Source organism: Ornithodoros turicata, chromosome 7 (genome assembly GCF_037126465.1).
Source record: "Ornithodoros turicata isolate Travis chromosome 7, ASM3712646v1, whole genome shotgun sequence".
In the NCBI taxonomy this organism is placed as follows: Eukaryota; Metazoa; Arthropoda; class Arachnida; order Ixodida; family Argasidae; genus Ornithodoros; species Ornithodoros turicata.
The window spans coordinates 52,544,094-52,559,341 of record NC_088207.1 but is presented as its reverse complement, the minus strand read 5'-3'; the positions used below and the strand labels follow the sequence as shown (position 1 = coordinate 52,559,341).

Here is a 15,248-nt window from a genome sequence, read left to right as displayed (position 1 = left end):
AGTTATGTCAACAAAAATCACATCAATGTATACGAGCAAAAATTGGCTTGCACATTCAGGCATTCTGCCAAACCCGTTTAGATGTGGTATAGGTTTATGAGGTTTATGCTCCGATCCTGACCTTGTGGCAGCCACACGCGTCCCCCCCCCCCCCCCCACCCCCACCACCACCAATCTAACTTCTTCGTTCTTCACTCTCCACAGCTGTCACGGACGGACTTAGAGGGCTGTCGACGTTTGTGTGCCCTATGTAGCTATCGCTTCTAAATGTACCTCAATATAAAACACGTAAAGCGGTTTAGATTACGGCGTCCTGTTACAAACAAAAATGTGAATCAGTCAGTGTGTGATTAATTAATCAAATAATAATATTCGTGGTAGTTGTTCACTCCCTGTTTACTGCTCACATCAAGGGTGGTCGTAGTTTGCTGGGAGTTTCTACTTCCCCCAGAAAAAATACGAAGGGCGAGGGTCATTAACAGTGGAGGCTAGGCACGAGGAGCGACCGTCACGTCAGCTTAGCTTCGCCTCGGTGCATTGCGTTGTTGCAGTGAAGTAAACTTCACAGGCGCGAGAATATTGAGAGCATCATTAAATGGAAACTCTCGGCGCTTTTCGACGTACCCTATTGTAGTGCACCACGGCAAGAAACTTTCATGCCACTCATGTAGTGCATCAGGAAGAAGAAAGAGGCCATGCGGTAATCATGTGATCAAGTACGTGTCTCTCTACGTACCCTTCTAAACGTGGCCTTCTCTACTTCTATATTAAACGCCCTTTTTTCGTATTAAACACGTAGTTATTACTGTCTTACCCCCTTTGCTTGGTTTTTCTCCAACGGCGCAAACAGCCTTGCAGCAAGAAAGACACGGGACATCAGACTATTCCCTAAGCAATGTAGTCATGCATACCACCTGTTGCACTTTACATAACAAAAACCGCTCCTAAAGGAGCATAAATCTGGAGCTTCGTGGCCGACGAAAAAAAGAAAGAAAAGTGAAAAAGAACACTGCCGCTGCTATCTGCGAAGTAGGAAAGATAAGAACGTCGTTAGCTTAATTCCTTCTCATTCTGCCGACAACAAAACGAGAAGTGATGCCGAAAGAAATTTGCGTGCCTCTTCGCACAGGGAAAGTAGGGACCTTCCCTTTCCTTTTCAAGACCCTCTTTCAGCGAGGCATATTTTCCTTACGAATCTCCTCGTGACTGTCAAATTATACTCCCGCATTTTTGGAGTTTTCCAGTGCGCGCGGCGTGCATTAGTTATTCGTTACGTCTATTGGATCCACGTATCTTTTCGACAGAAACTCGTACCTTGCACTTACATAAATGCAAATGGCGTTATGAAGGAGAATTATGGGAGTAATACTATACTTTATATACAAAACTTGAATATCCAGCGGATATTAGCGCGGCATCTTTGAACTAAACAAATGGGCCGATAAAATAAAAATAAAATAAATAAATAAAATTAAAATAAAATAAATAAAATAAACGAATTTGTTTGTTCTTTTCTCAGAAAAACTCTACATTCTAAGCAAAAAAAAAAAAAAGAAGTTTTCTAAACAAAAGTTGTCTCGTCCTGCCATCTGTCGCGCAGCTGCAAAAGCAAACTTGTTGAGGAGCGAGCTCATATCCGATTTCGCAAGAAGCAGATTAGAGTGTCTGGTTGCGTGGACTGCGCGGCGGAACACGTCTGGTGCTCCCAAGTGAAAACTACATCACGGATCCAATGCAATAGACTCGGGAAACGTTCACTCTGCGGCTGACCCGAGCTGTGTTCCCAGGGGGGACTCTAGACCTGGTTTTCCCGCTGATCCCAATGGGACCGTCGTTGCGGCCACCGTTGGTCACCTCGGACAGCTATGAACCACACGTGCACTCTAGGAGTTTTACGCGAATCAATACTCGCGGAGGCTAACCTAAACCTAGAATATTGTAACCCGAAATAATGTAGCGTTAATAATAATTACTTAACACGTTCTGATATCTTGTGAGGTATGATTCTAATAAAACAGACTATAGCTTGCGTCACAAAAAAAAAAAAAAGAGAAAAAAAAAACTAGCTCGCGTGACTCTCCACTGGGGTTCACACGGGTTCGAATCACGCCACCATGCTGTTCTGTTCTAGGTTTTCCCTGGGTTTTCCTGCAGACTTTTCAGACGCATGTCGGCACACTTCCCCCTTAAAGTCGGTCCAGGAGGCATACTAACCCCCTTATCCCCCACTCCTACGTGCCGTCCTCTCTCCATCTGTCCATGTCTGTACGCTGCTCATAGCCACAGTTGCTTCGCGGCGCTAACACGAAATAATACGGAAGAAAAATGAAATGAGAGAGATGCGCGAAGTTTTACAGACGAAGTTTTACACGCCTTCGTATTGCATGCTAGGGCGAAGTTGGAAGTCACTCCACATGTAAGGGCGGCGTCCACCTGCCCCTTCCTTTCATATTTAATACAATATTGGAGCGTTAGCGTGGAGCTTTAAAGGTCAATAAGGACAACGCGGCGTTCAGGTGTTTAAATCCGTGACGACACTCGTGTCTGCGCGATCTCTGAAGCGCTGCGCAGCGCAAAAACTTGAGAGATATATCACGTACGACTGTGGGCGTATATTGTCAACCCGTTTTCATGCAGCGGCGTGGTCAGAGTGCTCATCGGAGTGCTAAGTCTGGACAACTGGTCCCCTCCCTAGGCTTAAGTAAACGATGTAAACGCTTTTAGGTCTTTCAACGTGACCATCCTTTTTGAAGACGACTTACAAAAAAATAAAAAAATAAGATAAAAAAGAAGCGTACGATTTCTGAAACGATCACAAAAAACATACTGATAACACACACACACACAAAACAGCATTTTGTACCACTTCGCGAAAAAGGCATTCAAAATATCTAATTATTTTACGTATATTCCCACGTGATGTTTCACCAAAAAACAACAAAACAAAAAAAGAAAAAGGAAACGTCAAGCATTGGTGAGTAGATTATCACGCGAGGCAACGTGTCTTCAAATGGCAAATTAACAAATTTAGACAGATTAATGTTACATTTTGCTTCGTATAGAATATTTCCCGGAAAACTACTTCCAGAAGACTATGTTGCCGTATGGCCCGCAGTGACTCCTTGCACGTCTAGCGTGGAGAGCATACGCTGTTCTCTGTACTTCTTTTTCTTAGAATCATTCCCGTTAAATTTACTTGTCTGCCTTTACCCCTCCACGACATCGAAGCCCTCCGTCATACCTTATTTCCTATAGTGAACAATACGAAACACCCACGGCAATGCAAAAGATACGTAGCAAATTGGTCTCCATTGATGGAGACCGTTGCCCAGCAACGGACCAAACGAATCCTCCATGCAGGTATGGTTCGCACAATCGGTCTTTTCGCGCACAACGAGCACTGTATCGGGACAACAAAAGAGACTGATACGTTCCAAGGAGGAACCTGAGGAGATGCACACCAGAATCCCGCAGCTCCAATCGATTGCAGCCCATAAAGAGCCACGGTAGAAAACACATTCAGAAAGTTCCGTCCCGATGCAAAGGGCACAATACGTTTGTGACAAAGTAGAGTTCCAGATACCGCGCTTGTCTCAAAAGGGTCGCTCTCTTTTCAAAGCGCAGGTGCAGACGGTCGAATGCGGCATAATGGTGCGGATAACGCTCAGGCGAGAGAGCAAAATATGTCGAAGGGTAGATTTCCTGAAAAGAGGCGGGCACGGACGCACGCGCACAATATTAAAGCATGCATCGAGATTTTTAAACAAAGACTGAGCGCTCAACGTCAATGAATTTGAATGGGGAATTCGCGTTTCTTCGACATGTCTCAAGTTAAGCAACACACCTTCTTGTATAGTTGAGTGTTGTCAGCAGACTTGTACCCCAGACGTCAATACGTTACATTGGGTCGAATTACTGAATTGGGCGAGACGAAGAGCCAAAGTGTCCTTGTAAGTTGTTGAGTGTCACGCGAAACACCCGACTGGTTATAATTGTACGTGAGCCATATACACTCTCTGTGCAGCAAGAAATCCAAGGCACTGCGGTTTCTTTACCCAGTTTTATTATCCTGCGCGTCACAGTGTGTCGTAATGACGTAACAAAACGCTCGTATCGCAGCAACGAAAGACGAGGGGAAATGTCGCCGTCCGCGGATATACGACATAAATTGGCCCACGGAGCGACAGTTTCTGGTCCTCTCCCACATCACTTCCTGCTTCCTATTCTCGTTCTTCGGCTATATAGAATGTTGGCGGGCCACCCGCCGTCTTGACTCGATTTCACGGTAGCATGACCGAGAGACACACCATTTGTCAGCCCGCCTATTCGACAAGGGCTTATTGGCGATGCAACAGCAAGGGATCGTCGTAACATCGTTGTCGTTGGACACGACCGCACGGCGAGAAGCGATATTGGTAGGTCATCCGACGAATTAAGTTAGTCGTTATGCGTGAAATGCTGGAATATATATATAGAGTGGGAGAAATGACCCTCGAATATTGGTCACGTAAGCCGTCAGGCTGGTAATCAGAGTCTCATTGTTGTTTACTGGGCTGCGTTCACACGAGGGCTTCCCGGTCGGTCCTTGTGCTGTTTCATCTAAAGGAAAGTACACGCGCGGACTTTTTTATAGAGAGAGTTTTAGTAAACAGCGCGTGAGGGCATCGTATATTTAACGGAACCAACTGCAACCAATGGTAACTCTGTAATGTCTGTGGTGCCCTTCACACATCCTTACTGCCTCCCTCCTGCCACCTTATTCAGATCAGACACGCACATGAGCATGTAAGGATTGTCCCCAATTCTTTCGCACATCCTTACTCACTCACTCCTGCCTCCTTATTCAGATCAGACACGCACATGAGCATGTAAGGATTGTCCCCAATTCTTTCGCACATCCTTACTCATTCACTCCTGCCTCCTTATTCAGATCAGACACGCAGATGAGCTGGTAAGGATTGTTCCCAATCCTTTCGCACATCCTTACTTCCTCCCTCCTACCTCCTTATTCAGATCAGACACGCAGATGAGCAGGTAAGGATTGTCCCCGAATTCCGCTACCAGTGCAGCGGGCTTCAAATGAGGCCTGTTTATTGCTACTGCGTTTGAGAACACAGGGCGTTTTAAAGGAAGGGATTTTCCAGTCGGAAAAAATAACGATGGCACGGAAACTGTCGAAACTTTAGCAGGCAGTGTATCGCCACTAGAAGATCGTGTCGAGGACATTCACAGTACGTGTCTTTTTCAGACTTGTATGAAGAATTAGAAGCCGCCTTGTGCCGTACAGAAACAAAATCAACCCAACTCATCGAGAAAAAGATAGTTAATACATTCTCAAATCTCACGAACGCCAGTCAATCCAAATCCACACCTATCAGCAAGAACGCTATTTCATTCAACTTTGAGCAAAAACGCGATTCAATCCAAATTCAAATCCCTAAGCAAAAATGTGATTCAATCTAAATCCAAATCCCTGAGCAAAAACGCGATTCAATCCAAATTCAAATCCCTAAGCAGAAATGTGATTCAATCTAAATTCAAATCCCTGAGCAAAAGTGCGATTCAATCCAAATCCAAATCCTGCTCATAATGAAGCCCACAATGAAATCCAAATCAAACCTGCCAGCCTCTTTTGTGGGTTGAAATCTGGATTTAAATCAAATCCGAGATTTCAAATTCCCAATACTGCCCCCTTCTTTTCAATGTTTAGACAGTGTGGCTTAGAAGGATTAAAAAAAAATATTTTCCTTGTTACCCAAACAATTCTTACAAAACCACTCCAAATATTACCTAGTTTCGTTTCAGATATATTTGTACAAGACAACAGTGTGCTTGATTAGATTAGATAGAAAAGGAAAACAAAGACGGAGGAGCTGGAGCACAACACGAGAATCGTTTACGAATGTTATCCCTTTAAAGGCAACACTGTACATTTCATCTAGAATCCTAGCGAGCGATGAAGGTGAAACCCGGGCGTGCTTCTGACGGCCGTATTTACACTCCCGCGCCGGGGATGTGTATTTTAAGGAGGATACGAGAGGCTCCTGCAGAAGCTCTGGATGCTTCTCGTATGCCACCCAAGCAAAATATCGAACGTCACTCACGGCGAAATTCTAATCGATTCCAAAAACTCTGGCAACATAATCGATGTTCGCCGCAAACGACGAGGCGTGAGAGGTAATCTCTTTAATCTCTTCAATGTGTGGGCCTGTGGTGTGAGGCGCCCCATCTTTCGTCTTCTTCTTCTTCTTCCTCCACCGCCATACTCCACCTCAGACACTGGCCGTTATCCGTCTTTTTGTTCCTCTTCTTCTTCGCCTTCTACTTGGTGTGGTACACAGACAGATGCAGTAGGCCACGGATCAGTGAGTGGATGTAAGAGACGATGAAGGGATGAGATTAAAAACGATGAGATGACGCGATGAACGATACGACTGCATGGATGTCTTTTCGTTGTCGTTGTTGCGTCTCCTTTTTGTTAGGTACGTGTAGAGCTGCAGTGGATTGATTTTGCAACGTTCACCTAGAAAGCAGAGCGACACTGCATGCCTTTGAAAAAACCCGTTTGGTAGTTTGGCCATCTTTCTTCTCCGAAAGTCTGACAGATGAAAGAACACGTAAAGTCTCGTCAAAGTGAAACGAATGAACCTGACCCCGCAGGATGTGTAATATAATAACGTGCACTGTTACTGTATAGGCTGCACTGATAGCTATTTCTTGCATTTGTGACAAATTAGGAAGGGTTTACAAGCGCATGTAAAAAGTTACAGGCGAAAACGCGCGAATCCCAATTTCCACCGAGGGAGCAGAGCACACAGCTCAAATGGGGGGATGGTTGAGAAAGCGCTCGCCCGGGGCGCTGTCTAATGACGACTGCGTGAGTGACAGAAGCGAAAAAAGTTCCTGAATCAAGACTTCCGGTTAAAGCACATCGATCCAGAAGAAGGAGAACAAACAGGGCAGTGTGTCTTACTTAGGGCCAGAATATCTGGCGCAGTAAACGTAGCAACTCGACCACGTCAAGCGTTCGGCGTCTGAAACACGGATTTGTACCGTCGTTTGGAACGCCATGAAGAGATCTTGGGGACGGCTTCTCGCTTTGTTTTTTTATAATTTTGACGTGTAATATTGCTCTCGAACCGATCACGATAATTGCAGACGACGTTGTCAGCGCGAGGCAGCGCTCGTGCGCATTGCGTAATCGCTGTCCAACGCAGGCGTCTCTTCGAAAGTGTGTGCCGTATAGCCTCGCGGCCGGTATGCGGTGGGCGCTTAGCAATCAGGGAAGCAGTGTCAGTTCTCCCTCATCCCCGGATACAAGTTCGGATAACTCCCTGCTATGAATTTTCCCACAGTTACTACCCACAACACTACCTCAAGGGAATACGAAAACTACAAAGGTAACGCTTAAGTTAATAACACGATAAATATCGACGCAAGAACGGTAGATTTTTCATAGCGGCTTGTGCAAAATATCCCGTGAAGGTGCATTCGCGAGTGAGAGCTTTAGCTTATACCGCTACCGGGAGTCTACCGCGTCTACCGCACCTAATCAACAGATAAGATTCTGAGTCACGCACGCTGTCTTTGGTTGCGGTATAGATACGGTAACTTGGCGGTGACGTTACCAACGGTACACGAAAACTCGCTATTAATGAGCACTTTGAAATAATGAATGCTGGAAGGAGGTGCAGTACAATCCTACCAGAAGTACAGGTTGCACGTCCCGTATGTTGAGACATCAGATACGATGTCCTTCATTTGTTACATCTTTCCAGGTAAGGATGGAAAGTCGCAAGCCTTCGGTAGTCGTGCTGGAGGAGCCCTCGAGACCATATGTCGAAGCCTTTAAGAAAGCCGTGAAAGGAACGAAGCCCCGCCGCGTGTGAATCCCTACCAGTGGGGGAAAGCTATTCACCCAAGGCCGAGCAGGACAGGGTTCCATTTCCGTTGTGCAACGCGAAAAACATTTCGGTCGATGGCTACGGCAAGACCCCATAAGTGAGCAGTGAACGTATCCTGTTCGTATAAAGACTGTAGTTCTTGCACAGTGAGGTGTTCGTAATCGTTTGCTGTGTTCAGTTTTCCCTGTAGTCATTCTGGTCACCGGCGACGACCATGTGTTTGAGCGCGGCACCGATTTAGTGCGTCGTATTTTGTAAGGGGAACAATTGTAGCTGGCAAACTATGATGAGGCGCTCTCATTTTGGTATGTGGAGTTGAATTGTCATGCACTAAAAAAAAAAAAAAAGAATCATAGGCAATCGACTCTGAAGCTAAAAGTATGATCAACAAATCACACACCACAGTGCATCAAATCGCACGTTGCTGTCAGTAGTTCCCAACACGACTGCGTGCTGGCGCTTGGAATGAGAAACTGCAAGTGCACTAAACTGGTAGCTCTTGGCAAAGCATGTGTCCTATATATGGCTATGATAACGTGAACGTGTGCTCCAAACCCTGACCTTTGTTTCTCACTTTTCATGCCCTCTACTTTTAACTTTTAAAGATTAATGACCACATTTAGAGTCCCTAATGAAAACCGTGGCTACCACTAGCTACGGGCCATAAGCGATGTATCTGTGATCGGCCGTCGACAGGTTTAAAATGCTTATCGCAAAAGAATCAGAGTTTCGGTGGTAATGTTTTCCGCTCGATAGCTGGTTGTACTACAGCAGCAATTATCTTGGTAGCTGTTAACGGGAAGGTCTCGGGAAACCGCTGTGGCTGTATCCCAAAACCCCGAGTTTCGGTTTCGGTGATGCAAAACAAGTTAAAATAATCTAGAGCTAATAAAAGCAGTTTTGACATATACTCAGAGATGGGTACGTTGTCCCCGGAAAGCGTCCCGATTTTTCGGCGTTTCCTGTCCCGTTTTTGTCCCGACTTTAGTAATATTTTTGTACCGCTAATCCCAGCTCTACACATTTCACAGATCACAAGGCAGTACTCGTCACTCTAAAGTAGTTGTGCATACATGTCATTAATAAAAGTGTCAACATCCACACACAACAGCTACCGCTGAAATTTGCGTTACACAATCGTAACCGTCGCTGCATTTTTTTTTTTTTTTTTGTGGGATCATTCACTGCCTCTTTGACGCGCACTGGCATGTCGGTATAGTACTATACAGTCTGAATTTAAGGCGAAAAAGTGGCGTCATTTCGTCACCATTTCCTGACATTCTCGGCAAGTTACGACACGAGAGTGTCCACTCATCATTCGGCCACTGAGTCTGGCCTTTATCATTCTTTTAACTCTCGATGTTACCAGTCTCATTCCGGCGGAACACTACAAGAACCAATGAACTGTACGTTACAGTCCACGAAGAACGACGGAAGCCAAAAAGAAAGCACGAAACATTTCTTGCGCTTTATCACCAACAAAGCACCGAATCCGACATTTGAAAGCTACGTACAACAGAGGGCTGTAAATGCTGCATTTTCTCCGCTCTATCCTGCTTTGAAGACAGGAATCCAGTGCTCTCTTGCAATCCCCTAAAGGAAGGAGGCTACGGTCAATTAGGCCTTGTCCATTATTGCGTCCTGTTCTCCACCTTCCCAGAGAAATTGTGCCAATGTGGAGGCACTTATTGACCAGTACCTCGACAGTGTCCACTTTGGAGTCACCTCCTGTGTATCTCAATTTCCTTTCGTGTCTCTTAAACTTTTACGAGTTGTACAGCGACGAGTTGTAATCAGTCTACTTTGTGAGCGGTATAGTGGATGCGAGACGGATCGCCTACTAAGCTAAGGCATGGCGTCACTGCCTGCTGTTCCAGTCGCCACTGATTTGTGAAGCCCACTATAAAAACGGGGCTTCACCGAATAATAAGTTCAAAACGAATGTCGGTCCCTTTCGTGATTTGTTGAAAATGGGAAGCGTACGCCTTTTTTGTGGCAATTTGTATTTACGTTAACTGCCAAAAAAAAAAAATTGCGTACGCCCTGCTCAATTCTGATATCAGAAGCGATAACTGTATCATTCGGTGTAGCGGTTAGCGCCGACCGTGTTATGTGGTGAAGTTCTGTTTTTGTTTGTTGTGTGTGTTTTTCTGTTGAAGTTTGAGTTGGACAACGTAAAGCTTGCTTTACCTTCTTTTCATGATGTAATGCACTTTCTTTAAAATCCCCTGGTTTGTTGCGAAAGATTGTAGTCTCTGCTTTTACGTGTTGTAACTGTAGCGTTTTTTTTTTTTTTTTTTCATGCTGAACTGTCGATTACGACGTGCCTATCGATCATCCGACGCCGTCCATTCTCCCCCAAGCAGCACAATATCTTGGCCCAATATTGGCAATACCGGCCCGATATTCGTCCAATATTGGCAATACCGGCCCAATGTTTGTCAAATATTGGCAATACCGGCCCGATATTTGTCAAATATTGGCAATACCGGCCCGATATTTGTCCAATATTGGCAATACCGGCCCAATATTGGTCAAATAGTGGCAATACCGGCCCAATATACGTCCAAGAGTGGGCCAATATTGTACCAAGATATTGTGCTGCTTGGGCCGGGATCCACCTCACAAGGAAAATAAGCAGCATTCATATTCCCCAACTGCCCGTACCGATAAATAAATCGAGCGTACGCTGCATAATTTCGTACCGTATGCAGCGTCATATTCATACTTTCAAGTGCTGCCGAGTATATGTCCAGTCGCAACATTTGGTTAATATTGCATATTCCACGGCCACTGGAACATCAACAACGATGTCTGTGGCCTGCATGAATTAATAGGAAATATGGCCCCTGCGCCGGCATTATGTTTATTTCATCAGTTTCGTGTCTCGACGCTACGACCAACTGAGAAAAGAAAAAAAAAAACAAAAACAAAAAAAACGTCAAAGCAGTGCGACGCAAGCTACTGGACGTGTGAGAAAAACAAAACAAAAAACTACATATTCAATTGGGGGACGCAGCACCGTACATATCTAACTCGAAGCAACGAGCTTCATGGAACTGAAACGTCTTTAGAAGTATATCGTTGCTTAGATATTTTGAATGAAAATAAAATTTTTCTCCCGAGACGCAGAAAAAAGTGGTGGTGCAGTATGTGTTTCCTCTTAAGTCCAGGTAACGCCCTTTGAGTATCGTCTGGTTGCCTGTCATGTTTTGATGAAAAATATCTAAACTGTGCTCATTCTTGGATGTACCAGTATTACTGCACCCGCAAAAGGCCCATTTAACACAGAGCCTATGTTAGTAGTTATCAAAATGCAGTGAATTTCACGAAATGAGTAATTATTTCCGAGTCGAATTAATTTCGAGTTGTCGGACTGGTTACCCTGCTATTTTTTGTGTATAAGTTGATAAATCATCTAGCGCATACTCCAGCATACCTGTTCTACCCATTTTTGAATTTCAACAGTTGATTAAATTTCAACCGTTGATTGAGTGCGTGTTTCACATCCATCAACGGGCTGCTCCCTTCACTAATCGAGGTATTTCTACAGAGGAAATTTGTAGTAATGGGCCGGTTACCTACTCATCAATCACATTATAAAACGGTTGTCGGGGCCGTACCCTTTGCGGTGCAGTTCCCGGGAATGTTTTTTTTTTCTTTCTTAAAAATCACCTTTATTTAATATAGCCCACTCTATTAACCGCTGAAGCAGTTCATTCTGTGCCGTCTGCTTTATTCAGCTTAGAATTGCAGAACTGCTGACAATAGCCAACTCCATAAACTTTTTAACAAGATAACTGATTTCGTTGCGGAAGTGACGTCACCTCGGTTGGATTTAAATCACATATCCGAAGTTAATGTCACCCGTTATGTGGTTAGTTAGTGTTGCACCTCGTGATTGAAATCACTGAGATTCATATTTTCTGCCAGGTCACGGTTGTACGTTATTCCCGCAGTCTTGCGAACGCTTACCTTTGATCTACCACTTTGATTGTTGTTTTGTTGTTGACTTTGTTGCTGCTGTTGTTTTGTTGTTGACTTTGATCAATGTTGATTCATTGTTCTACCACTTTGATCGAACCCCAAGCAGCTGAGCGCATCCGGCCCATCGACAGCACACAAGGTGAATAAACTATGTACACAATGACATTATGACATTAATCATACCAGGTAAGCTAATGATAATTATAATTCGTGGCTTTCCGTAGCGGAACAACTATGATCATGAGCGACGCCACAGTGGTCGGTCTCATGTGTACAGCGCATGCGCATGACCGCTGCGCACCGCGCGGCAGAATGCGACATTCGCAGCACAGCGGCAGTACCTCACACGCCCATATTTAACGCCCCTGGCGGAAGACAACGTGTCTAAACAACTTGCACCCTGCCACCGAGTTGCTGGCCTACTCGGCCGGGTTCGAACCTGCCATCTTGAAATCAGCAGGCGTACACGTTAAAATGGTGCCGTCACGTTACACGTAAGGTTTGTCTGCCTATATAATGTATGGCGACATGTTGCACGTGCCGCAGGGTATAGGACTACATATGGACTACATATGGAATATATGGACTACATATAGGGTATATATGGACTGCGGATAATTTCGACCACCTGGGGATCTTTCGACGTGCGCCGGATATCTCTGCCTCAGCCGAGGACGTACCAGGCAACTACAGGGAACAAGAAAGTGCGAGGAAGAAGAAGATGCTATTTCACGAGGAAGCATTCTGCCCTCTGTCTCAGCATTCAACCCTGGAGGACAATTATATCAATGACTACAGAGAAGCTGGTCGTGACATGTGCGACTTTCGCGCCGTGGACCGATGTGGCCGTAGACTAGAAGAACAAGGAGTTCCATCTCGTTATGTTGCACCAATTCACAGCATAGCTCCCATCACTGTACGCCTCGCTGCACGCACCGTCCCATCTACTTCACCGCATCGAGTGATGCAGGCATCTGCGCTACCACAAGCTGAGAATGACGTTGAACCACGAGGAATGCAGCAAGAGGTCAACACCCACTTCGAAGGTTCGTCAGCCAAAGACGACCTCACGGAAGCTCCTTGCGGTTCAGGAAAGATAACAGCACACGCAAGCGCCACGTCCGTTGGGGAGCCTTCGGAAGGTGAACAGGAACAGCTAGAACCATTTGTGCCCGTCGAACAAGCCGGAGTAGCGGGACTAGAGGTTCCGAGTTACGCATTTGAAGCGGCACAGAGCAACGACGAAGACCTGACCTTCCTACATAGTTTTAAAAACGATGACAGCACGACGGAACTTAGCGCTGGAGCAGGGCGCCGTTGGAGCGCAGGTGAGTGGGTCATGGGGATGTAGTTCCGTATCGAGACCACTGGCTTTTTTTAAAGAAAGAAGGATGAAAACAAAAATCAAACGCTTTTACGTGAAAGAGGAGCTAATTAGTAACGAAATTAAACAGGAATGACCCTCGTATATTGTGTGAAACGTATAAAAATTGAATTTCATCGCCCGTTTCTTGAAGATGATCCGCCATCTTTACTGAGGATCTTCTGATCTAACCCGAGGCACAGTCTCGACGCCCGCACCGCCTAGTGCGTGCCTGGGGGGGGGGGGATCTATTAGACCCCCCCCAATCTGTAGAACCTAACCTAGACTAACCACACTAAAGTGAAGTGATTTAGCCCAATTCAACGACCCTACCTCTTGCAAGATGGCAAGTTTCGAGTCTGTTAGGCTTAGCATTCCCGTGTTTATCCTGCGCGAAAAGTGAATCAGTTGGGGTTGTTGATATGCATATAAAAAAAAAATTCTAGTCCACAGAATTTTATAATTACATTTTTAGATTCAGTATATCACCATCTTCCGCTTCTACGCAATATTAACCTTCCTAACGCTTTTACTAATTTTTAAAAACGAGTGGTCCCGATACGGAACTACACCCGGCTGGGACCGTAAAGAGACTATACGAAATTTCCCGAACTCCCCACAAAATGTTTGCTGAAAAGAGTTGTTCCTGTCGAAAAACTCGTACAGCGGTAATTTTTGCACTGTCTTTTTCTTTTTTTAATTACGCTCGGTTAAAATCGTCCTTCGGAAATCTCCTCCACGTTTCAATTCCCTCTCGTTTCTTGTCTGCTGCACGAGATGCCCTTTGGTGGTTCCTTACTTTGGGTTTCCATATTGCTCGCAGGAAGGAGCATCCGGTCAATTATACGTGTATCGCTCTCACCGTACGACACTAGTGCCACCGCTCGCCGTGGCGTTAACTTTGGCTATATTAAGGCCAAGAGCCGTCGATACTTCGAACTAAGACTGCCCTTCTTCTGTTGCTTCAGTGACGTATACTTGCCGAGTCAGCCTAGGCCGTATCACATGTGTTACTGTACACTCTTAAAAAAAGGGTGTACTTTAACTCCTTTTTTGCCACATATATAACACCCTTTTGGAGAGTACAATTACGCTCAAAAGGGTGTCTCCTCACCCCCTCAAGGGAGTAGCATAACACCTTTCTCCATACTGGAGAGTACTCTTACTCCCCGGCAGGGAGAAGGTGTTATGCTACTCCTTTGAGGGAGTGAGGAGACACCCTTTTGAGCGTAATTGTACTCTCCAAACGGGTGTTATATATGTGGCAAGGAAAGGGGTTAAAGTACACCCCTTTTTTTAAGAGTGTAGTCCGTCCACACCGGACTTAGACCAGACACCCATGTCCAAAAAACGGTGCCGTACGTAGGAATGGACCTTAAATGTCATAGTTCTCGTAGCTGGCAACGTATAGGTGGGTAACCTATCGAATGCCTTCAATAACAGCATGACCGTTTGTTAACAGATTGAACCCTTTACAGCTTAGCGAAACACCATCGTAGGAGATAGTAGACCTATTAAAACAAAACAAAAAAAAGTTAGCACTATAATTTTACACTGCTAGCGTGCAGAAGCTAACTGTTTTTCGTTTCAGTGTGGAGAACAAAGAGCACAGAATACACAGAACCCGCCAAGCCACTGAGGGAACGTATCGTCAAGACAGCACCCTTCTTATTGCTGTCCGGTATATTCGCCATGTTCCTCATCGCTACAACGATAGTTGCTACAGGTCCCTTGCGCAAGAAAGTCTGGTCGTGGCTCGCTGCCCTCAAGTAAACGAGTTCTTCAGAGAAACAGATGACATAGCGATAGTACCCAGTATAGGTGTACCTTGCATAGTCCTTCATGCAGACGGTACACATAATACATGTCTCGACGAATTGTGTAAAATAAATCTTCATTTAAATTAATTGTGGATGTTACATTGTGTGTAATGTGTTAAGTAGAGTGGTCTTTAGGTATGTTATATGGCGTTATACATATTTGGTCAGGGTGAC

General features: G+C 45.1%; 2 protein-coding genes and 1 long non-coding RNA gene across 7 annotated transcripts in view; 2 read left to right on the top strand and 1 right to left on the bottom strand.

Annotated features, from left to right (window-relative positions):
- The window catches only part of LOC135401529 (cGMP-inhibited 3',5'-cyclic phosphodiesterase 3A-like), a 282,793-nt gene that overhangs the window by 170,214 nt on the left and 97,331 nt on the right, over positions 1–15,248 (bottom strand). The window lies entirely within an intron of this gene.
- LOC135400081 (uncharacterized) lies at positions 7,213–8,054 on the top strand. Its single transcript, XR_010424513.1, has 2 exons — positions 7,213–7,400; positions 7,779–8,054. It is a non-coding gene; the product is annotated as an uncharacterized LOC135400081 (long non-coding RNA).
- LOC135399729 (uncharacterized) lies at positions 12,059–15,151 on the top strand. The gene is made up of 3 exons (XM_064631467.1): positions 12,059–12,077; positions 12,560–13,219; positions 14,846–15,151. The coding sequence occupies exons 1-3, from the start codon at positions 12,059–12,061 to the stop codon at positions 15,025–15,027; spliced, it is 861 nt and encodes a 286-aa protein (XP_064487537.1). The 3' UTR covers positions 15,028–15,151.

Excerpts from the sequence above, each read along its gene's own strand:
- LOC135399729 (XM_064631467.1), top strand. Across the intron at positions 13,220-14,845 it reads AGGGCGCCGTTGGAGCGCAG|TGTGGAGAACAAAGAGCACA; the intron begins GTGAGTGGGTCA and ends TTTTCGTTTCAG.